General features: G+C 37.6%; 1 protein-coding gene across 1 annotated transcript in view; it reads left to right on the top strand.

Annotated features, from left to right (window-relative positions):
- Positions 1-2,623: 2,623 nt before the first annotated feature.
- VCPIP1 (valosin containing protein interacting protein 1) overlaps positions 2,624-23,285 on the top strand; it is a 30,103-nt gene continuing 9,441 nt past the window's right edge. The window contains exons 1-2 of the mRNA XM_006734431.3: positions 2,624-5,576; positions 15,972-16,058. Of these exons, the coding sequence (XP_006734494.1) occupies positions 2,873-5,576; positions 15,972-16,058 (2,791 nt within the window). The 5' untranslated portion in view covers positions 2,624-2,872. The remainder of the gene's footprint in view (positions 5,577-15,971; positions 16,059-23,285) is intronic.

Raw genomic sequence — 23,285 nt, 5'->3', positions numbered from 1 at the left:
TCTACAGACTCATTAAATAAGTGATTTGTAGGTTAAATGAACTAATTTAACTCCAGAATTGATTGAAAACTTAACTCCTCTCCTTCCCCCTTATTAACTATGCTTTATACCAGGGTATTTTATTTTTTCCTCTCAAAAGTATCATTCTTAAAACTAGGAGAACTATAGTAACAAATGGGTTTAAATGTCAGATTTAGTTTGGGAAAAAAGTTTCTAACTAATCAAGGTTCCAAATGGGGAAAACGGATCAGTCGAATGGACCGTGCTTGACAAGCCAGAGAGAGGCCACCCATTTCTTCAGTAGGGTTTTGTCAAGTATGATTTTGTCAAGTATGATTCAGAACGACACATTCAGATGCAACTTAAAAAATCTATTTCACTGTTCACATGTATTATCAATAAGGAAAATCTGCCTTGGTGATGTCAAGACATAAAAGTGCATGCCAGTGTGCACACTGCTGTTATCTTTCATGTGCTCTGAAGCTTTCATAATTCAATTCTTTAGATTCTGTATGAGGAAAATAAAATTTCACTGCAGGTGTAACTTCTCAGTAACAGAAGACAATGATTTCTACTTAATGGGCATATTCAATTTCTCAACTTATAAACACTCAATAAAAAATCAGTTCCAAGATCACATATGTAGTACCACCAAACTATTGTCAAAATAGAAATAAACAACTTTTCCTGCATGAATTAAGAAAAACTTTATTGAAAAAATTATCCCCTTTAAGTAACATTACCTATCTTATATGAAGGTAACATCATTTTTTGCATGGACCTGGAAGAACTGGGTGAGAAAATAATATTTGAAGACTTTCTCTTTCAAACATAATTCTTTTGAAGAAAACTGTAGACAATAATTAGGGTGAAAGTCAGTACTAATACCCTTTAGGAGTGTCTTACAGATGGTTCATTTCAAAGCATCAAATTCTATTTACTCAAAAAACCTAATAAAGTAAACAATTCCCTTGGCAGCTGCAGAAGACTCAAATGACCTCATGGATTGCACTGATGTATCTACTTTGTGCCAAATGTTTCAGAAATTTTGAGACAGTTCACTTATCTAAGGTTCAGAAAGCAAGAATTTCCAGAATAAGTGAAAGGGGCTGACTGTACAATAATAATTAAAACAATACTAGCTTTCAATTAACATATCAATGTGTTTTGCATGAAGAGGCAGTTTCCAAGCACACAATAAAGCTGTGCTGCCCTCTTAAGGGTAAACATCTTTACCACTCACTCCTTGAGTCACTAACAGACCCAGAGGCTTAACAAAAGGTCTGAGCTTAACTGCTCTTTTCTTTTGTAGAAAATAGTGTAAAAAGCACTCTTTGGGTCAGAAATACACTGGTGATTTGACCTTGGACAGGTCACTTAATTCCTAGTCTGTATCCATAACTGTAAATGGAGTCAACAATACCTGGTAACGTATTAATGGACTGGTGAGAGAATGAGATGATATATATGAACATATTATGTAAACTATAAAGCAACAGTAATGAGAAGTTAGTTATTATTTTATATAAAACTGGTCTAACCTTTCCTGCCTATATCCCTGTCTGTAAAATGGGTACAGATCTAGATCTGAATGCCTAACCGTCACTTACTGGCTGTGTGAACCTGCGGAAGTCATTTCCTTTCTGGACGTGTTTTCTAACAAGGTTATTATGAAGATCAAATGATACTGTGTTTGTAAAGGCTGCAACAGGAATATATTAAGAACTTAATAAACAGCTGTTACAACTCTCTGAGGAGAGGGCCGTAAGGAGCAAACTATATCTAGTTAAAAGGCTTTGTATGTATATATGACTCTATACGCATCCAAGGTATTGTTATTTGTACTGTAAACTGCAAAGACATACAGGGAACTAGGAAACAAATTGTGCCCCAGTTACCCTCAGTAGAGAGGGGAAAAAAGGCAGAAAAGGGGACTTAGGCACTCAGTGGCTTGGAATACAGGTAGGAATGAGAACAGAGAAGTGTGGCAGAAAAAAAGACCTTAAGAAATACTCCGAGAATCAATTCATTGTTTTCCCCCTTTTTCTTTTACGACCTCCAGTCTAGATTAGATCATTTCATTCAACTTCCCAGCCCGCCATATCGCTGGACATTTATTTACTGTACCTTCTTCACTGAGAGCCTTTCATTCCCCTCCCCTTCTAGGAGTCGTGAACTTCAGACCCTCCGCTTCCGACACCCATTCCCTTTCTGTTTTTACCAGGCTTCCCTGTATCCTCCTATCCGCCTAAGGGGGAAGTGAAGCTGAACGTACCGCAGGGCATCCTAGGAAATGTGGTCTCTCATTCTCTTTTGCTTGCGCTCTAGAAGTGGGAAGACGACAAAGGTGATCCAGTTAAAACTACAACTCCCAGCAAGCAACATGAGCGACTAGCTTCCTTTTTGCCCCCTCCTATTGCCTTCCTCTTCCTCCTCTCCGCGGGAGCTGAACCGCTTGGCCTCACGGTATTTGTAGTTCTTTCTGGATCCAAGATCCTAGCACTCAACGTCCGGAAGAGAGGCTGCAAGACTCTAATTCCCAGAGGGCAAAGCGGTGGCTGCGCCTGCGCACTCTCAGTGAGGGCGTGTATGTCTGTGTGTCTGAGGGAGAGAGAGAGCGAGAGTGAGTGAGTGTGAGTGCTGGGTAGGGTGGTGGCCGTTACGTTCGGGGCAACGGCTACGGCAGTGGAGAAGTAAGAAGAGAAACAACGTCCGGCGCTTCCGCCTTCGCTTAGGAGGAGGAGGAGCTGGTAGGGAAAGGAAAGTGATTCGCCCTGGGCCTGGACTAGACAGAGTCGGGCTGGTGGGGGTCTGGGCTATGAGCCTTTGAGGGTCGCTTGGGACGCGGAGCGAGACACGAGAGCCGAAAGGTATGTCTCAGCCGCCGCCGCCGCCTCCGCTGCCTCCGCCACCTCCTCCCCCCGAGGCTCCGCAGACTCCGCCGTCCCTGGCGGCGGCGGCTCCTCCGGGGGGGCTCTCGAAACGGAGAGACCGGAGAATCCTCTCCGGGAGCTGCCCGGATCCGAAGTGCCAGGCGCGTCTGTTCTTCCCGGCCTCCGGTTCTGTCAGCATCGAGTGTACCGAGTGCGGACAGCGGCACGAGCAGCAACAGCTGCTGGGGGTGGAGGAGGTGACCGACCCGGACGTAGTGCTACACAACCTGCTGCGGAACGCGCTGCTCGGGGTGACAGGGGCACCCAAGAAGAACACGGAACTGGTAAAGGTGATGGGCCTTTCTAACTACCACTGCAAATTATTGTCGCCCATATTAGCTCGCTATGGAATGGATAAACAGACAGGCAGGGCTAAGCTTCTCCGGGACATGAACCAGGGTGAACTGTTCGATTGCGCTTTATTAGGTGACCGCGCCTTCCTCATCGAACCAGAGCATGTTAACACCGTGGGCTATGGCAAGGACCGCTCCGGAAGCCTCCTGTATTTGCATGACACTCTTGAGGACATCAAGCGGGCCAATAAAAGCCAGGAATGCCTCATTCCAGTTCATGTGGACGGGGACGGACACTGTTTGGTGCATGCTGTGTCCCGGGCTCTAGTAGGCCGGGAGCTCTTCTGGCATGCCTTGAGAGAGAATCTTAAACAACACTTTCAGCAGCACCTGGCCCAGTATCAAGCCCTGTTCCATGACTTCATTGATGCCGCTGAATGGGAGGACATTATCAATGAGTGTGACCCTCTGTTTGTACCACCTGAGGGTGTTCCCTTGGGCTTGAGGAACATCCACATATTTGGCCTTGCCAATGTATTACATCGCCCTATTATTCTGCTAGATTCTCTCAGTGGCATGAGAAGCTCTGGTGATTATTCAGCCACCTTTCTGCCTGGGCTCATCCCTGCAGAGAAGTGCACAGGGAGAGATGGTCATTTGAACAAACCAATCTGTATTGCATGGAGTAGCTCTGGTAGAAACCATTATATCCCCTTGGTAGGCATAAAAGGGGCTGCTTTGCCCAAACTGCCTATGAATTTGCTGCCTAAAGCGTGGGGTGTGCCTCAGGACCTTATTAAAAAGTACATTAAACTTGAGGAGGATGGTGGTTGTGTTATTGGAGGAGACAGAAGTTTGCAGGATAAATACTTACTTAGGCTTGTTGCTGCTATGGAAGAAGTCTTTATGGACAAACATGGTATCCATCCTAGTTTGGTTGCTGATGTCCATCAGTATTTCTACAGGAGGACTGGGGTGATAGGAGTTCAGCCTGAAGAAGTCACAGCAGCTGCTAAAAAAGCAGTAATGGATAATCGCCTTCACAAATGTTTGCTCTGTGGTGCCCTTTCTGAACTTCATGTTCCTCCAGAGTGGTTGGCTCCAGGAGGGAAACTGTATAACCTGGCAAAAAGTACTCATGGACAGCTGAGGCCTGACAAAAATTATAGCTTTCCCTTGAACAATTTAGTTTGCTCATATGATTCAGTGAAAGATGTTCTGGTACCAGACTATGGATTGAGTAACCTGACAGCTTGTAATTGGTGCCATGGCACATCTGTGCGAAGGGTCAGAGGAGATGGGTCTATTGTGTATTTGGATGGGGACAGAACTAATTCTAGGTCCACTGGTGGCAAATGTGGTTGTGGATTCAAACATTTTTGGGATGGTAAAGAGTATGACAATCTACCAGAAGCTTTTCCTATTACTTTGGAATGGGGTGGAAGAGTGGTCAGAGAAACAGTATATTGGTTCCAGTATGAAAGTGATTCATCTTTGAATAGTAATGTTTATGATGTTGCAATGAAACTTGTTACCAAGCACTTTCCAGGTGAATTTGGGAGTGAAATCCTAGTTCAGAAAGTTGTCCACACTATATTGCATCAGACTGCCAAAAAGAATCCTGATGATTATACTCCTGTAAATATAGATGGTGCTCATGCCCAAAGAGTCGGAGATGTACAAGGACAAGAGTCGGAATCTCAGCTCCCAACTAAAATTATTCTTACTGGACAGAAAACAAAAACTTTGCACAAGGAGGAGTTAAACATGAGTAAAACTGAAAGAACTATTCAACAGAATATTACGGAACAGGCTGCTGTAATGCAGAAACGGAAAACAGAGAAGTTAAAACAAGAACAAAAAGGGCAGCCCAGGACTGTTTCTCCTAGTACCATTCGTGATGGTGCATCCTCTGCACCTGCTACCCCTACCAAGGCTCCCTATTCACCAACAACTTCTAAGGAGAAAAAGATCCGAATAACAACTAATGATGGACGGCAGTCCATGGTTACACTTAAGTCTTCAACAACCTTTTTTGAACTTCAGGAAAGCATAGCCAGAGAATTTAACATTCCTCCATATTTACAGTGTATTCGATATGGCTTTCCTCCTAAAGAGTTAATGCCACCCCAGGCAGGAATGGAAAAGGAGCCAGTTCCTTTACAGCATGGTGACAGAATTACAATAGAGATTCTAAAAAGTAAAGCAGAAAGTAGTCAGTCTGCTGCAGCACACTCGGCCCACACTGTGAAACAAGAAGAGATTGCTGTTACTGGTAAACTATCTAAGGAACTTCAGGAGCAAGCTGACAAAGAAATGTACTCCTTGTGTCTTTTAGCAACATTAATGGGTAAGATCATTTTAACCTAGATGGTTATTTCTTAATTGTGAATATAATGCATTGAGTTTTTCTGTTGTCTTCGTGAAAAAAAATCTGTGGTCATCGTAAAAACTCTTCAATTATATATATAGTTTAGGAGGAGATTATTTTCTTTAGGTTTTTTTTTTTTTTTTTTTTTTTGCAGTTAATGGATATATGTTAGCATGATTCTCTACTAAAGTCAATATTTAGGACAACATAACTAAGAAAGTGAAAGTAGTCTCTTAACTGTCACCAGATTATTTAAATATAATTTATTGTTGTAAATTTTTTTTAATAGCCTTATAGTATATCTATTTAAAACGTTTTAAAATATTTTACCTCCTGGGCTCTATTGAGCCTGCCCACTTTGTCCCTTTTCATTTATTTTTAAATTTTCTTTTCCTGCATGTCATGTGATTTCAGGACTTCCTGTTTGATGAATTGCAGTTTCTGGTGTTTATATTCTCACTGCTCTCCCACCTAATAGTCTCTGTCCTCCATTTCCTGTTCTTCCTTTCCCAGTTCATCACATTTTTATTTGTACATTAGGATTTGTGCTTAAGTTATTTCCTTGCTTACTGACTCTGTGCCATCAATTGTAATAAACTATTATAACTCATGAGAAATACAAGAAACAGGTAGATGTTAATGGGGTTGCTTAAGAAGCATTTCTTTTTAATAATTCAGCATAAATTAAATATATCAACTAAATATGTAATCTAAAGCTTTAGATGATTTGGGATATGATCCAATGGTGCACTTCTAACATTATTTTTATTTGCTTAATCTTTATTTTCAAAATCACTCTTAATATGCTTTACTAAGGCTTAAAGTAGAATTAAAATTTATGTTACATATTAGAAGAGCCTTATTTTTGCTGAGATTAGAGCTTTTAACTGGAAAAGTGATCTGGGTTTTGATTCTTTTTTCTAAGAGTAGTAAATATCAGTGAATTGGGCCTTGACCTACCAAAATGAAGATTATTTATTCCTGGCTTGTTAAATTTGGGGGCCTAGAAGTTAATAGGAGATTTAAAAGCTCTGTACACATTTATAACTTGATATTGCTGATTTTATTTTGGCAGACATAGCCATCGAATTGGGGGATATGTCAAGAAATGTACTAGGCACACTGTATTTCTGTCTCTTAGGGTTTCTGGTTTCTTAGAGACTACATGAAAGATTGTGTGATCTTTGGAGTCAGAAAGACCTAGAATTTGAATCTTGGCTCCACTGCTTATTAACTTAGTGATTCAGGCAAGCTGCTTAACTCCCCAGTACTTTCAGTTGCCTCTTCTCTACAAAATGCCCTTTGTAGTTGGGACACAGGGCAACAATAAAATACTCCTAGAACTCTGAAAATTAAATAACATCGGCAGAGAATGGATAAAATTAGGTATATGCAGAAGGTACTTTAAAAACTAGCAATCTCCCAGGTAAAAAACAGGAAAGAGAAGGTCTTCCTCAATAGAAGATGAACTCTTGAGGATGTGGCTGATCTCTTATCTAAACTTGGATGCTCAGTACCTAGTATAGTGCCCAGCAGGTTGCAGGCACTTTGAAATGTTTTTGATTGCATTAAATAGATGACATTAACATGTCTAAAGAAAGGCTGTGTCAGCAGAAATGGAATGGATGGTCAGCATTGAACGTTGAAAAAGAGTTGAAAAGCAGAATTTGGCACTGTTTAGACACTGCTGTACAAAGGGAAAAGATACATCATCTAGAGTTCATGAAAATTCTGGTAACTAGAAAGGTAATCTCTAGGGTGGGAATATTTTATCAGTCCTCACCACTGCCTGGCTGAAAGAACTGTATCCCTTTAGAGATTCTGTATTCATCAAGTATCTGTTCTGAACACTCATTTAACTTCCTGATATAAGTATTGATGTACAGGTGAGAGTGCAGATGAGGATTACGTTCACTTAGAAGGCTGTGTTCTCCATTGTAAATAAATAAATGGCAAGAGTGAGATTATGATCCATACTTTAAGTCTGGTCAGCATAATAATACATTTTATAATGAAAATCAGTAAAATATAGTTCTGGTTTATAATTAGTCACTTTTTGAGTTTAGTTTGAGGTTTCTGGACCTGAATATCTGAGTACTAGACTGTGGACTGCAATGAGTTCAACAACATAATGTCTTGTTGTGATCCCTTCCCTCTTTACCTCCAACATTTATGTTGCTGCCCTTATAAACCCATACATCTCTTTAAATCTATTCCCAACACAAATTTGAGCATAAAAAGAGTGTTTTGTTATTTTTAAAAAATTTTTTACTGTAGCACTTGAGAGATTTTCTGCTGTAAAACAGTACTAAGAGAGTGCCTGGCCTGTATTAGTCCCTCTATAAATATTCGTTCTTTACCTCTCTGATTTTCTTATAACTGTATTTGAATTATGTAGAAGATAATCTTTTTGTTTGTTTTGTTTTGTTTTTATTTAGAGAGAGAAAGCATGAGTGGGGGTGGAGGGGCAGAGGGAGAGGGAGAAAGAATCCGAAGCAGGCTCCATGCCCAGGACAGAACCTGATGCAGGCTCGATCCCATGACCCTGAGACTGTGACCTGAATCTAAATAAAGAGTGGGACACCCAACTGCCTGAGCCACCCAGGCATCTCTAGAAGATATTCTTTTTATTATTATTATTAAAGATTTTATTTATTTATTTGACAGAGAGAGGGAAAGCACAAGTAGGCAGAGTGGCAGGCAGAGGGAGAAGCATGCTCCTCCCTGAGCAGAGGGGCCCAATGTGGGACTTGATCTTAGGACCCTGGGATCATGACCTGAGCCGAAGGCAAATGCTTAACCCACTGAGCCACTCAGGTGCCCCGCCCTAGAAGATATTCTTTTTTTTTTTTTTAAAGATTTTATTCATTTATTTGACAGAGAGAGAGACAGCAAGAGAGGGAACACAAGCAGGGGGAGAGGCAGAAGCAGGCTTCCTCCCGAGCAGGGAGCCCGATGCGGGGCTCGATCCCAGGACCCCGGGATCATGACCTGAGCCGAAGGCAGACGCTTAACGACTGAGCCACCCAGGCGCCCCCTAGAAGATATTCTTAATAAAAAGTGATGTGTTGGTAAAAATGTCAATTTGGGAATAAATATATACACACACACACATATACAACCTTATGTAAGGAGTGCTGGAGAAATACTGATGTTTAGTTTGGAGAGGGCTGGAAAACGACAGAGCTTATTTAGAAAATTGCAAATTTCAAAATGCAGAAATTACTTTGTGAATTACCAGATATGAGCTAAGCTGCTGATACGTTAGTTTAGAAAAAGAGTGCATCAAGCCTTATGCTGTTCGAATAACTGACTTCTTCTCATTTAGGTTTAGGCTTACATACCACCTTCTTAGACTTTTTCTGACCATTATCTAAGGGTTTGAGAGACCTTTGCTAACCACTCTAAGTAGGTCCCCTCTATCATTGTATCATGTTCATTTCTCTCATACCCTATTACAAGTTTTCATTATCTTCTTTGTTGGTTTACTTATTTATTTGCTTACCCCACTGTATTGTAAACTCCACAAAGGCAGAGACGGTAGCCTGTTTTATTCACTGATGAGTACTTTATCACTTAGTACAGGGCCTGGCACTTATTAGGTGCCAAATAAATGCTTGTTGAATGAATGAATGCAATTTTTTCAGCAAAATGAATGTTTTGCTATGAGCTAGAGATTGTGCTGGAGATACAAAGATGAATGAGACATAGTCCTTGACCTCCATAAACTTAGCTGCAGGATCTCAACTGAGGGCATTATAATTATTATTTATTTGTATCAACAAATGCATCAGTCTTTTGCTTAGTATGAACCATTCATGGAACTAGTCACTTTGAATATGAGAGTTTAAAATGAAATAATGTTCTACCTGTAATATTTCACATTTAAATCTGCTTTATCCAGACTAGTTGGAGGTTATTGAACAATTTTTGCAGATTGTCATCTTCATTATTTATATGTGAGTGACTTTGGCATTACAAAATATGTTATTCAGTTTTCTTGTAGACCATTTTTGGTGGATTTTCTTTGTGGTAAGCATGACAGATGGCCTAACAGCCATCATAAATACTAGGCTAATTTTTTTTTTCTTAGTAGTGTATTCCACTAAGTTTCTAGTTAATTTTCTTTTTCAAGAGATAAAGACAGATTTGTGAAAAACAGAATCTGTCAGTTTGGAGTTGCTTTAACAGAATTGAGCTACTTGTGATATTTACCCCACTTCACTATAAAGGTTAGCAGCCTTTCAGGAGTTGAGAAACTTGTTTGATTTTTATATATCTTTTATCTTCCTGAAAGATGCATATAGATATATCTTAAGATAAATGTATGTTATACATGAATTTATACTATCATACTTTGAAGATTAAGTTAAACATTGATTCTGTTCCTTTCTGTACTCAACTACTTTGACACCTTTTATTTTCCTTCATATTTTTTCAATTACAAGATTATATTATTTTTAAATATTCAAAGAATTCAAGTGTATGTAAAGTAAAATATGATAGTTGTCTTTAAAATTTTTACTTCCCAGAGAAAATCAGACTGTGTGTGTGTGTAAACATTTACACACAGGTTTGTGTGCATGTATATGTATGATAAATACATCTTTTAATGCTAATGATGACGCTAAAAGTTGTATGGGCTGGATATACTTCAGGGACTCGGTATAAGGAGAGAAACAGGCATGCCTTTCTTAGAAATGGTTTTGACTATTGGTAAGGTAGATACATTTTTAGATGGGAGGATCTGCAGGAAGGGTAGAGAGATGGCAACAATTCTTTCAGCTAACGAATAGCTTTAGGATTATTTCTAGTAGAAATAGTCCCATGTTTCTAGTTTAAATTTACATTTTGGCCAATTTATTTTATGGTGATAAGATACTTGAGTTCAGAGTTAATTTTAGGTATCTTGGGGGGGGTCTTTAAAAATACATATTTTTTTCTTTTTTAAGTTTATTTATTTAGTAATCTACAACCAATGATGGGTTCAAACTCAGGATCCCAAGCTCAAGAGTCATGGGACTTCCGACTGAGCCAGCCAGATGACCTTACAAAGATATTTCATTTTATTACTCAGCCATAGAAAAAGAATGAGATCTCGCCATTGTGACAACATGGATGGACCTAGAGGGTATTATGCTAAGTAAAATAAGTTAGACAGAGAAAGACAAATACCATATGATTTTATTTACATGTGGAATCTAAAAAACAAAACAAAAAAGCAGAAACAGGCCCATAAATTCAGAAAACAAACTGATGGTGGGGGGTGGAGGGGAGTGGGCAAAATGGGTGAAGAGGAGTGGGAAGTACAGGCTTCTAGTTATGGAATGAATAAGTCATGGGAATGAAAGGTACAGCGTAAGGAATATAGTCAATGGTATTGTAATAGTGTTGTATGGTGACAGGTGGTAGCTACGCTTGTAGTGAGCATAGCATAACGTATAGAGTTGTCAAATCACTGTGTTGTACACCTGAAACTAATGTAACGTGTGTCAATTATACTTCACTAAAAACATATATATATATATTTCATATAGATGTTAGACTTTAAAATTTGCTCACTTCATAAATTGCAAAGTAGAAACTTCAAAGTGCTTTTTTAAAAAGCCAGTTAAAAATTGGAATGATGAGCTTTTAAGCCCACTTTTAAACCCGTGATTTTATTATTAGTAGTAAAAGTTAGAAAAATGTGATATTTTAAAAAAATGTTCACTTTAATATACTTTTTAAAAATTAAAAATTCTTAAAGAGGAAAAAAGAAAAACCATCCATAATACCACTGCCATATATAACTACTGTTTTGGTAGGAGAACTGAAGACTTAGGAGGAAGGATTTGAGGAAGACAAATGTGAACAGAGGTTATTGATGATAGTGGTATAGACTTTTTTTCTACATTTATATGTACACACAATGTGCTGAATATAAGTATTTTATTGTTTACTATGAAGAAACAGATAAATTATAAAGTAAAATTAATTGGGGGCTAACAAAAATATGAGTTAATATAATATTTGCCAAATGCTTTACCAAGCTATTCCTGTTCTCTAAGAGTTTGCTTTCTAATGGAATGGTAGAAAAATAAATCTTTCCCTTTTTTGGTAAGATCTACTCTCTTAGTAACTTTCAAATATACAATACAGTATTATTAACTGTAGTTACCATGCTGTACATTACATCCCCATGGCTTATTTATTTGATAACTGGAAGTTTGTAACTAAAAGTCTTTCCCTTCATTTTTGCTGTGATTTTTTTTTTTATTAGATTCATGAAGAGGTATAGATGGTTCCATTAGTTATATTTTATCCATATTAACACTGAAGAACAGTTGTCATTGTGCTGCTTCATTTAAGTTTTTTTGAACTTCTTTCAGGCATTGTTAAAAGGAAGAACCTCATTTATACTGTTCATTCATATACATTCATTCAGTGAATGTTAAGAGTGGTACTGTCTCCTCAGCACTGTGCCAGGCCCTGGGAATAGAAAGTCAGATAGACCGCTGACCTTTTCCTGACTTTGAGAAGCTAGTCTAGAAGGGGAAGCAGAAAAGTACACTAAATTAACCTGCAGTGTGATGAGAACTGTGGTGCTCATCTGCATAAAAGTAGCAAGGAAGGTACCTACCTACCTGCCACTCTGAAGAATCTAAGAGGAAGTGACACCTAAATTGAGTTTTAAAGAATATATAGTAATTATTGACCTTTGGGAACCAGACCAGTTTGGTGGTGTTGCTTTGTAAAAGTCAAGTTAGGGTGCAGTGAGAGATGTGAGATAGGAGAGAATGCAAGGATGACTCTTCGAGTGCCTTTATCTGCCATGAAAAAGGAGCTTGGGCTTTATGGTGTGGTTTTGGGGAACCATTAAAGGTGTAACTCAGAAGAAGGAGGGATTTGAGGAGAACAAGATTGGAGGGAAAACCAGTGAGGACGTGGTGGTAGTATTGCAGGCAGGAGACAGGCCTGAACCAGGGCAGTTGTAGGATGAATGGGGGCAAATGCAGTGGAGAGCAGTATGATGCTGATGGGGCACTTGTACAGAGTGTCACAATTCCTGCTTCCTGATCTCTAATCTCTCTTCTTGGTTCTGTTACCAACAAACATGACTCAGTGGAAGTATTTGTATACCAAAGGAAATAATTTGCCTATTTTTTCCTCCCAACCAGTTGTTGATGCCAGGGATTTCTACAAGAAAAGACTGGATAGTTCTGTCATATTTGTTGTAACACAATTTGACCTCTGGTAAAGGTTTAATATCAGTGGAAAGGGAGGGCTTAAGCTTTGGATTCAAATCCTGCCTCAGCCACTTACAAGCTGTTTGATCTTAGGAGAATTGCTTAAACTCTCTAAGTTTGTTTCCTTTTCTGTAAAATAGGGCTTAGTTGTGATGAGAAAACAAAACTGTGTAAAGTGCCTTCTCAAAGCTGGGTAGATAATAGAGGTTTCGATTTATTTATCCTTCCCTTAAAGGAACAGAGCATGCATACTTAATGAGGCCACATACTGCTCTGAAGGGGGGTGAAGTTTGGTTCTTGGGAGAGGGAGAGGGTAAACAAAATCTTTAATGAATAAAACTCTGATATACTGCAGTACATAAACAGATAAGCAGTATATCTGTATTTCTGTAGTATTCAAATGCCACAGAGGAGGCAGCTAAGCAAAATGTTTTAAAGGGATCCTTAGGAATAATTTTAAAAAAAGATCCTTAGAGGGACAGAATGAAAACAAGGTTGATAAACACTCCAATAGAGTTCTTACTTAGAGTTCTCCCTGCTTAAATAAGGAAGAGTAAGGTATGTAAAATACTAGGAAATGTCATTTTTAAAATTAGTATTTAATGGTGGACAGTTCTGGAGAATTCACTATTTTAAGACCTATTCAGACTTCTACCAAAAAAACTTAAGTGCTACCATATAATTTTTATTTATTTGAGAGAGAGCGCACAAGCAAGGGGAGCAGAAGGCAAAGGGAGGGGGAGAAGCAGGGTCCCCACTGGGCAGGGAGCCCGATGTGGGACTCCATCCTAGGACCCCAGGATCATGACCTGAGCTGAAGGCATAGGCTTAACTGACAACCACTGGGGCGCCCCACTACTATATAATTTTTATATGTTTTTCAAATAAATTATATTCTGAGTATTTTATAAAATACTTAGTACATTTAAGGTAACATTGATAATAACTAAATGAAAGGTTATTGCCATAGAAATAATTTTTTTTTAAGATTTTATTAATTTATTTGAGAGAGGGAATGAGAGAGAGAAAGCGTGAGAGGGGGGAGGGTCAGAGGGAGAAGCAGACTCCCTGCCAAGCAGGAGCCTGATGTGGGACTCGATCCTGGGACTCGATCCTGGGACTCCAGGATCATGACCTGAGCTGAAGGCAGTCGCTTAACCAACTGAGCCACCCAGCCACCCTGCCATAGAAATAATTTATCCAAATGAAGTTTAATGATAAGTTCAGCAGTCGGAACTTCTGCTGTAAGTTGTTAACATTCTGTATTTGGAGGCTTTTATTAATATTCAAAATTTAAAATTAAATTCGTGTGCCCACCCTTAAATTTAGCCATATTCTGGTAATACTGTATCATTAGTGAATGAAGTGTTTGTGTGTAAGTAAATGTTCTAGTAAACTGAAACTTTAAGCGCCAAGGCTTTTAAAATTTGCATACTTTAATCTGATGTACTGAGTACTCTAAACTTTAACCAACTGCCATGCAAATTCATATTCCTGTTTATAAATGTGGGAAGGGGTTAGAGCTCTGAGAGATTGCATGTACATAATGATTAAGCCACGTCATTAGTAACCTCTATTCAAAAATAAAAATTTAACCTTTCTTTGTTAAGATTAACTGAAAAAAAGTCCTGATTGTAAATGTAGCATATATACAGTATCAGATTAGAAAATAGTGAAAGTATAAAGAAACAAAAACAATCATTCCACAAACCAAAAGTAACTAATTTTTTAAAAAAGATTTATTTATTGGGGCATCTGGATGGCTCAGTCCATTAAGTGTCTGCCTTTGGCTCAGGTCATGATCCCAGGGTCCTGGGATCGAGCCCCGCATCGGGCTCCCTGCTCTGTGGGGAGCCTGCTTCTCCCTCTCCCTCTGCCTGCTGTTCCCCCTGCTTGTGTTCACTCTCGCTCTCTCTTAAAAAAACAAATCTTAAAAAAAAGGATTTATTTATTTATTTTAGAGGGTGGGGAGGGAAAGCGAGAATCCCAAGCAGGTTTCGCGTTGAGCGTGGAGCCTGACACCGGGCTTGACCCCATAATGCTGAGATCACGACCTGAGCTGAAACCAAGAGTCAGACACTTAACTGACTGTGCCACCCAGGCACCCTCAAAAGTAACTTAATTTTTACGTTCCTTCTATTCTTCATTAACTTTTTGAACAGTGATTATCTGTCTTTTTATTTGAAACTTCTTATTGAAATAGTCACTGTCAAGGATGTTCTTAAAAAATGTTTTTGTGAATGGTCATTTGCTTGTGGTATTTTGTAGATTTCTAAAGGTTATTCTGAATCTCTTCAACAAGGTATTTCTCCCCTAAATTTCTATTTAAGAAAGTCAACTTTGGAACAACACAATACATTAATTACGTACCTTCAGTCTACCTATTTACTTTTCTCCCTAGACCCTTCCATCTATTTTTATTTGATTTTAACATAATATAGAATACACAGGGGCACCTGGGTGGCTCAGTCTTTAAGCGTCTGCCTTCGGCTCAGGTCATGATCTCGGCGTCCTGGGATCGAGTCCCGCATCGGGCTCCCTGCTCAGTAGGAAGCCTGCTTCTCCCTCTCCCTCTCCCACTCCCCCTGCTTGTGTTCCCTCTCTTGCTGTCTGTCTGTTAAATAAATAAAACTTAAAAATATATATATATATATAAAATACACAATTCTGTATTTTACTTGTTAAAAATAAGTATCTTTCCATAACCTTCTCTGTTGCTCTAGTTCAAGGTTGTGAACTACTTTCCTTTGAGTTGGATTGAGTCTTCAGGTATATTTTGTTTAATATGCCCAGTATTGACTCATGCAGTTTTAAAGACTTTTTTGAATTAGTTTCTACATTTAAAAATTAGGAGAATTCACATGAAAAACCTAGGTTTCTGGCTTCTGAAAAGCCATATGGTCTTAAAACATTGGGCCTACACTCTTCTATGACAGCACATGGCAGTGGCTGCCACCTTTAGATGGGCCATGGATTTTCTAGTTTACCACAGTCCCATCACTCCATATCATCTCTTTATGTTATACCAAGCTGTGTTACTCATTTGGGAGATCTGCCTTGCAATCTCTGTTCAAGGTTAATCATTAAGCAACCTTGGGTTGAACTCTTGTTTGTTGCCAATACTATATCTGTTTTTATTTTACAGGAGAAGATGTATGGTCTTATGCAAAGGGACTTCCTCACATGTTCCAGCAGGGTGGAGTATTCTACAATATTATGAAGAAAACCATGGGTATAGTTAATATCTGATTTTATTCTTAGATAATATATCTCTACTTAGGCTGTTGTAAGATTAAGAAAGGGCAGATATTCTAAAGCTACTTCCATCATTAATTTTTGGTATATGTTCTTCTTTAGCAGTTTGCCTAGTTAAAATGGATTATTATCCTGGTATGATCAGCTATGTTTTCTGCTATAATATTACTAAAAAGTCTCCTATTACTTTCTTGCTCCTATTTTCTCATTAAATTGTGTATATGTTTCTTAGTAACTAAAGACAAATTGTGAAATTAGAAGCAAAAAAAAAAAGAAAGAAATTAGAAACAGATTTGGTTATAATGCTAGTGAATGTACCAGAACCAGATAATACAGTATTTTTGTTGTTGTTGTGTTTTGGCTGTTGTTATATATACCTCAGTGTTTTCTGAATTTTAAGAAATTACTCATTTTACATTTAACTTCACATTGTGTATGCATTGTTTGTAAAGATATGTGAAAGTATACAACTGTATCTTCAGGTTTTAAGGTCTTAAGAGAATGATTAGCAGTGTGTGTTTGGACTTCACATGTTTTTTCAAAGATTTGATGTGAATGATTTTGGCTTTACTCATTTTTTTCATCTACCTGACCTCCATAGACGTTAACTGCATAATCATTATTTATGGTTTTTATCTCTTACACACTTTTTTTTTCCCTTCTTCAAAAAAACCAACCCAACTTGGCTATTGTAGAAATGTTCAAACATACATAAAAGTAGCAAGAATAATATAATGAACCCCTGTTTACCCACCACTCAGCTTCACAATTATCAGTACATTTCTATTCCCCTTAACTGGACTATTTTAAAATAAATCCCAGACATAATATAATTTCATCTGTAAGAACTTCAGAATGTATCTCTAAAAGTAAGAACTCTTTCTTTTTAAAAAAACTACAATATGATTATCACCTATTAAAAATATGAAAAATAATTTTTAAAACATCACCAATATTCAGTGAGCTTTTACAATTCCGTGATTTTTTATTGTCTTAAAAAAAATTTTTCTTTTTCTTTTGGTTTATTTGAATCAGGGACCAAAGAATGGCTGACTGGCTGGTTTCCTTCCTTTCTTCCTTGGTCCTACTTTCCTTCCTTTCCTCCTTCCTTCCTTCCTAAGACAGGATTCTTGAAGCATAATTTGCATACAGTACAATTCACCCTTTGTATGTATATGAATTTTGACAAACATATGCAGCCATGTAGCCACCACCACAATCAAGATACAGAATATTGCTGTCATTCCAAAAAGTTGCCCTGTGCTCCTTTCTAGGTAATCCCTGAACTCCTACCCCCAGGCCTTGACAACCACTGATTTTGTTTGTCTCTTTATGTTTGCCTTTTTCATATCACCATATAAATGGGTTAATATAACCTTTTGTGTCTAGTTTCTTTGATTTAGCACAGGGGTTGGCAAACTACTGCCCAGCAGCCATATCAGGCCTGCTGCCTGTTAATAAAGTTTTCTCAGAACACAGCAAAACAAACAAACAAAAACCCACAGCCACACTCATGTTTACCTCTTGTCTATGGCTGCTTTCACACTACAGTGGCAGAATTGAATAGTTGTGGCAGAGACTATATGGTCTGAAAACCTAAAGTATTTACTGTGTTGCTCCATTACAGAAAAAAAATTGTCAATTTCCGTTTTACTGTTTTAATGCTTTTGAGATTCGTCTATCTGGTTGCGTGTATTAGTTTATTCTCTCATATAGCTGAGTAGTATTCCATTGTATGGATGTATCACATTTTTGAAAATCTATAATCGATTGAAGGACATTTGGGTGATTTTCAGTTTTGGGCTCCTATAGATAAGGCCACTATAAACATTTGTGTATAGGTCTTTGTGTGTGGACATATGTTTCACTTCCCTTTTGTAAATACTTAGGAGTGGGATTGCTAAGTCATATGGTAAGTATATGCTTATCTTTATAAGAAACTCCCAAACCATTTTCCAAAGTAGCTGGACCATTTTGTATTCCTTAGCACTGTATTGGAGTTCAGTTGCTCTGTTCCTTACCAGTACTTGGTAGTATAGGTTTATAGTATTACCTCATAGTGGTTTTAATTTGCATTTCCCTAATAACTAATGGTGTTGAGCATTTTCTCATGTGCTTATTTTATTCCTTCTTTTGCTCATTTTTAAATTGGTTTGAATCTTCTTTTTAGTTGAGTTTTGAGAGTTCTTTATATATTCTGGGCACACATCATTTATCAGGTAAGTATTTTGCAAATATTTTCTCCCAGTTTGTAATTTGTCTTTTCATTCTCTTAACAGTATCTTGTGAAGATCAGAGATTTCTAATTTTGATAACCAGTTTAACAGTTTTTTCTTTTGTACTTTTTGTGCCCTATCCAAAAACATCCTTGCCTAATCAAAGGTGACAAAAATTTTTTTGTTTTCTTCTGGCAGTTTTATAGCTTTAGATTTTATATTTAGGTTTATGATCTATTTCAAGTTGATTTTTTATATGTTGCAAGGTATGAGTTGAGATTCATTTTTTAATGTATGGATATCCAATTGTTCCAGCACTGTTTATTGAAAGAAGTATACCTTAGCCATTGAATTACTTTAGTACCTTCGTCAAAAATCAATTGACCATGGATCATACACTTGAAAAGGATGAATTATATGCAAAATATAGCATCAGTAAAATTATTTTAAAAAATCAATTGACTATATATGTGTGGGTCTATTTTTAGAAACTGTTTTCTGATTTGTTGATCTATGTCTCTCCTTTCGCCAATACCTAGTCTTGATTAAAGTATCATTATAGTAATTCTTTTTTTTTTTTAAGATTTTATTTATTTGTGAGAGAGAGAATGAGAGACAGAGAGCATGAGAGGGAGGAGGGTCAGAGGGAGAAGCAGACTCCCTGCTGAGCAGGAAGCCTGATGCGGGACTCGATCCCGGGACTCCAGGATCATGACCTGAGCCGAAGGCAGTCGCTTAACCAACTGAGCCACCCAGGCACCCTCATTATAGTAATTCTTGAAATCAGTTAGTATGAGTCTTCCATCTTTATTCTTTTTTTTTCTTTTTTTTTTTAAGTTTTTATTTAAATTCCAGTTAGTTAACATACAGTGTAATATTAGTTTCAGGTGTACAATATAGTGATTCAACACTTTCATGCAACACTTGGTGCTCATCACAAGTGCATTCCTTAATCCCCATCACCTATTTGACCCAATCCCCCACCTACCTCCTCTCTGGTAACCTTCAGTTTACCCTCTACAGTTAAGGATCTGGTTCTTGGTTTGCCTCTCTCTCTCCGCCCCTCTGCTTCCCCTCCATTTGTTTTGTTTCTTAAATTCCACATGAATAAAATCAAATGGTATTCATTGTTCTCTACCTTATTTCGCTTAGCATAATACTATCTGGCTCCATCCATGTTGTTGCAAACATCTTTATTCTTTTCCAAAAAAAAAATTGGGGGTATTCTAGGTGCTTTGCTTATCCATATAAATTTTAGAATCAGCTTGTTAGTTTCTACAAAAAAGTCTGCTGGGATTTTTATTGTGATTTGTTGACTCTGTAGATCAAATTGAGGATAAATTATATTTTTACAACATCGAATCTTCTGATTCATGAAAACATTGTATTTCTCCATTTATTTAAGTGTTCTTTAATTTCCCTCATCAAAATTTTGTAATTTTCAGTATATAATTCTTATATATCCTTTGTTAGATTTATACTTAAATATTTCATGTTTTGGGAATGCTGTTGTAAAAGATGCTTTTTTAAATATTGCAATTTCCTGGGGCACCTGGGTGGTGCAATCAGTTAAGCATTGGACTCTTAGCTTTGGCTCAGGTCATGATCTCAGCTCAGGATAGTGAGATTGAGCCCCATGTCACCTCTGCACTCAGTGCCAAGTCTGCTTAGGACTCTCTGTCTCTCTGCCCCTCCCCACCCCCACTGTCTCTCTTGCTCTTTCTCTCAAATAAATAAATGTTTTTTTAAAAATTCCAACTCCTTTTGTTCTTTGCTAGTGTATAGAAAATAAGATTGGTTTTTAAACTTTTTAAAAAGATTTTATTTATTCATTTGAGAGAGAACGAGAACAAGAGAGATCACAGAGGGAGAGGGAGCAGGAGAAGCAAACTTGCCACCGAGTGGAGAACCTGCGTGGGGTTCGATCCCAGGACTCTGAGACCATGACCCGAGCCGAACGCAGACGCCCCAGGATTGGTTTTTATACATTGACCTTGTATCCTGTGACCTTGCTTAATGCACATATTCTAGTAGCTTTTTAGCAGATCCTGTGGGATTGTTTGTGTAGGTCATCATGTCTTTTGCAAATAAAAGACAGTTTTATTTCTTCCTTTTCAGTCAGTATGCCTTGTATTTCTCTTGCCTCATTGTAGTGGCTATAAGTTCATTGCTGAATATGTATGGGGAGAACAGACATCCTTGCCTTGTTCCTGAAAGCAATTCAGCCTGTAGGTTTTTCAGAAATGCTCTTTATCAGATTGAGGACATTCCCTTCTATTGATGGTTTACTGAGAGTTTATATTTTGAATGGATGTTGAATTTTATCAGGTGCTCTCTTCCTGCATCTACTGAATGATCTTACAGCTTTTCTATTTAGTTTATTGGTAGGGTGAATTACATTGATTGATTTTTGGATGTTGAACCAACTTTGTGTGCTGGATTCAAATCACTAATATTTTGTTGAGTGTTTTGCAACTGTATTCATGGGGCATAATGGTATGTAGTTTTCTTAAAATGACTACTTAATCAGGGTAATGTTGGCTTTATAAAATATAGTTGGGAAGTGTTTGCTCCTCTTCTGTTTTCTGGTAGATTTTGTAATACTTTGATATGGTTATTTCTTTCTTAACTGGTAGAATCCACCAGTGAAGCCATCTGTGCTTGGAGTTATCTTTGCTGGACAGTTTTTAGCTATGAGTTTAATTTCTTTAATAGAATCCTCTTAAGTTTATGTATTTTTTCTTGAGTAAGCTTTGTTTTGTCTTTCAAGAAATCTGTCCATTTCATCCAAGTTAACAATTTTATTGGCATAAAATTGTTCATAATATTCCCTTACTGTCCATTTAATATCTGTAAGGTCTGTAGCTCCTTCAATTCTGATATGCGCAATTTGTGCCTCTCTTGTTTTGCTGACCAGTCCAGCTAATGGTCTATCAGTTTTATTGATCTTTTCAAAGAAACAGGATTTGGTTTCACAGGTTTTCTCTGTTGTTTTTCTGATTTTAGTTTCATTGATTGCTGCTTTTACATTTTTTTTCCTTCTTTTTGCTTGCTTTGGGTTTAATTTGCCCTTTTCTTTCTAGTTTCTTTATGTAGAAGCTTAAATTATTGTTTATAAATTTTTGTTTTCTAATAAAAGCATTTAAAGCTATAAATTTCTCTCTGAGCATCCTCCCCCTTATTTTTGCATCCCTTTCTTTTTACTTCCCATTTTCACATTATTCTACATCCTGAATTATATTGATATCAGTTAGTGGTTTTTTAAAAGTTAGTATTTAATTAGGATCGATTAATGGCATTCTCAGTAATTAGGGTAAATATGCACTTTCATGGAAGTGAATGAACTTCCCTCATTTGTTTTTGTGTGGGAGGGGTAGGTGGTGGGTGGTTGTGGGGATTACTTTTGATTATTTACTAAATAGTTTTATGTTTCTGGTTTGAAATTATTTTTAAAATGTTAGCTGTAATGCTAAGACAGTTTAATGGAGAAAGAATTGTTTTTTCAACAAATGGTGCTGGGACAACTGGATATTTACATACAAAAAAATGAAGTTTTGACTTCTGCCTCACAGCAAATAAAAAATTAGCTCAAAATGTATCCATCATCTAGATATAGGAGTTAATACTAGAAAACTTTTAGAAAAAGACATAGGCCTAAAATTCTTGACTTTGGATTTGGCAAAGCCTTCTTAGATATGACACCAAAAGTACAAGCAACAAAAGAAAAAAAATAGATAAATAAAAAGCAAACTTTTATGCTGTAAAGAACACCATCAAGAAAGTGAAAAGATGGGCACCTGGGTGGCTCACTCGGTTAAGCGTCTAACTCTTGATTTCAGCTCGGGTCATGATCTCAGGGTTGTGAGATGGAGCCCCACGTCAGGTTCTGCACTGGGCGAGGAGCCTGCTTAAAATTCTCTGTCTCTCCCCTGCTCTCTCTCTTAAAAAAAAAAAAAAAAAAGTGAAAAGATAGCCCACAGAATGAGAGAAAATTTTTGCAAATTATGTATCTGATAATAGACTTGTATCTAAAATATAAAGAACCTGGGGGCACCTGGGTGTCTCAGTTAGTTAAGCATCTGCCTTCGACTTAGGTCATGATCCCGGGGCATGATTCCAGGGTCCTGGGATTGAGCCCTGCATCAGCTCCCTGCTCAGTGAGGAGTTTGCTTCTCCTTCTTCCTCTGCTCCTCTCCCCTGCTGTGTACTCTCTCTCTCTGTCTCTCAAATAAATAAATAAATAAATAAATAAATAAATAAAATGTAAAAAAAAAAAAGAACTCATCAGTAAACAGGCAAATAACGCGATTAAAAAATGGGCAAAAGATCTGAATAGACATTTCTCCAAAGAAAGTATACAAATAACTGTTAAGTACATAAACTGATGTTTAGATGCTCAGCATCATTAACCATCAGAGAAATGCAAATCAAAACCACAATGACATTGTACTTCACACTCACTAGAATAGCTATAATCAAAAAGGCAGATAATAAGAACTGTTGGCAAGGAGTTACAGAGAAATTGGAACCCTCATACTGGTGGTAGGAATGTGAAATGGTGCAGCCACTTGGGAAGACAGTCTGGCAGTTCCTCAAAAGATTTAACCTCAAAAGATTTAACATGGTTACAACCCAGCAGTTCTAGTCTTAGGTGTATACCCAAGAGAAATTAAACCTGTCCACGCAAAACTTGTACAAAAGGGGTCGTAATAGCATTTTTCATAATAGTCAAAAGTGGAAAAAACCCAAAATTTCCATCAACTGGTGATTGGATAAATAAGATTTAGTGTATCGATACAATGAAGTATTATTTGGCAATAAAAAGGAAAGAAGTATTGGTACATGCTAGATCATGCCTTGAAAAATTATGCTGCATGAGACAAACCAGTCACAGTAGATCGTATATTATTCCATTTATATGAAATATCACAGAATAGGCATACCTAGAGAGAGAGAGTAAATCAGTATTGCCTAGGGCTGGGAGTTAG

Source organism: Leptonychotes weddellii, chromosome 4 (genome assembly GCF_054177405.1).
Source record: "Leptonychotes weddellii isolate Sample4059 chromosome 4, ASM5417740v2, whole genome shotgun sequence".
In the NCBI taxonomy this organism is placed as follows: domain Eukaryota; kingdom Metazoa; phylum Chordata; class Mammalia; order Carnivora; family Phocidae; genus Leptonychotes; species Leptonychotes weddellii.
Note: the sequence above shows the minus strand (reverse complement) of the source record. Positions and strands in the feature narration are given on the sequence as shown.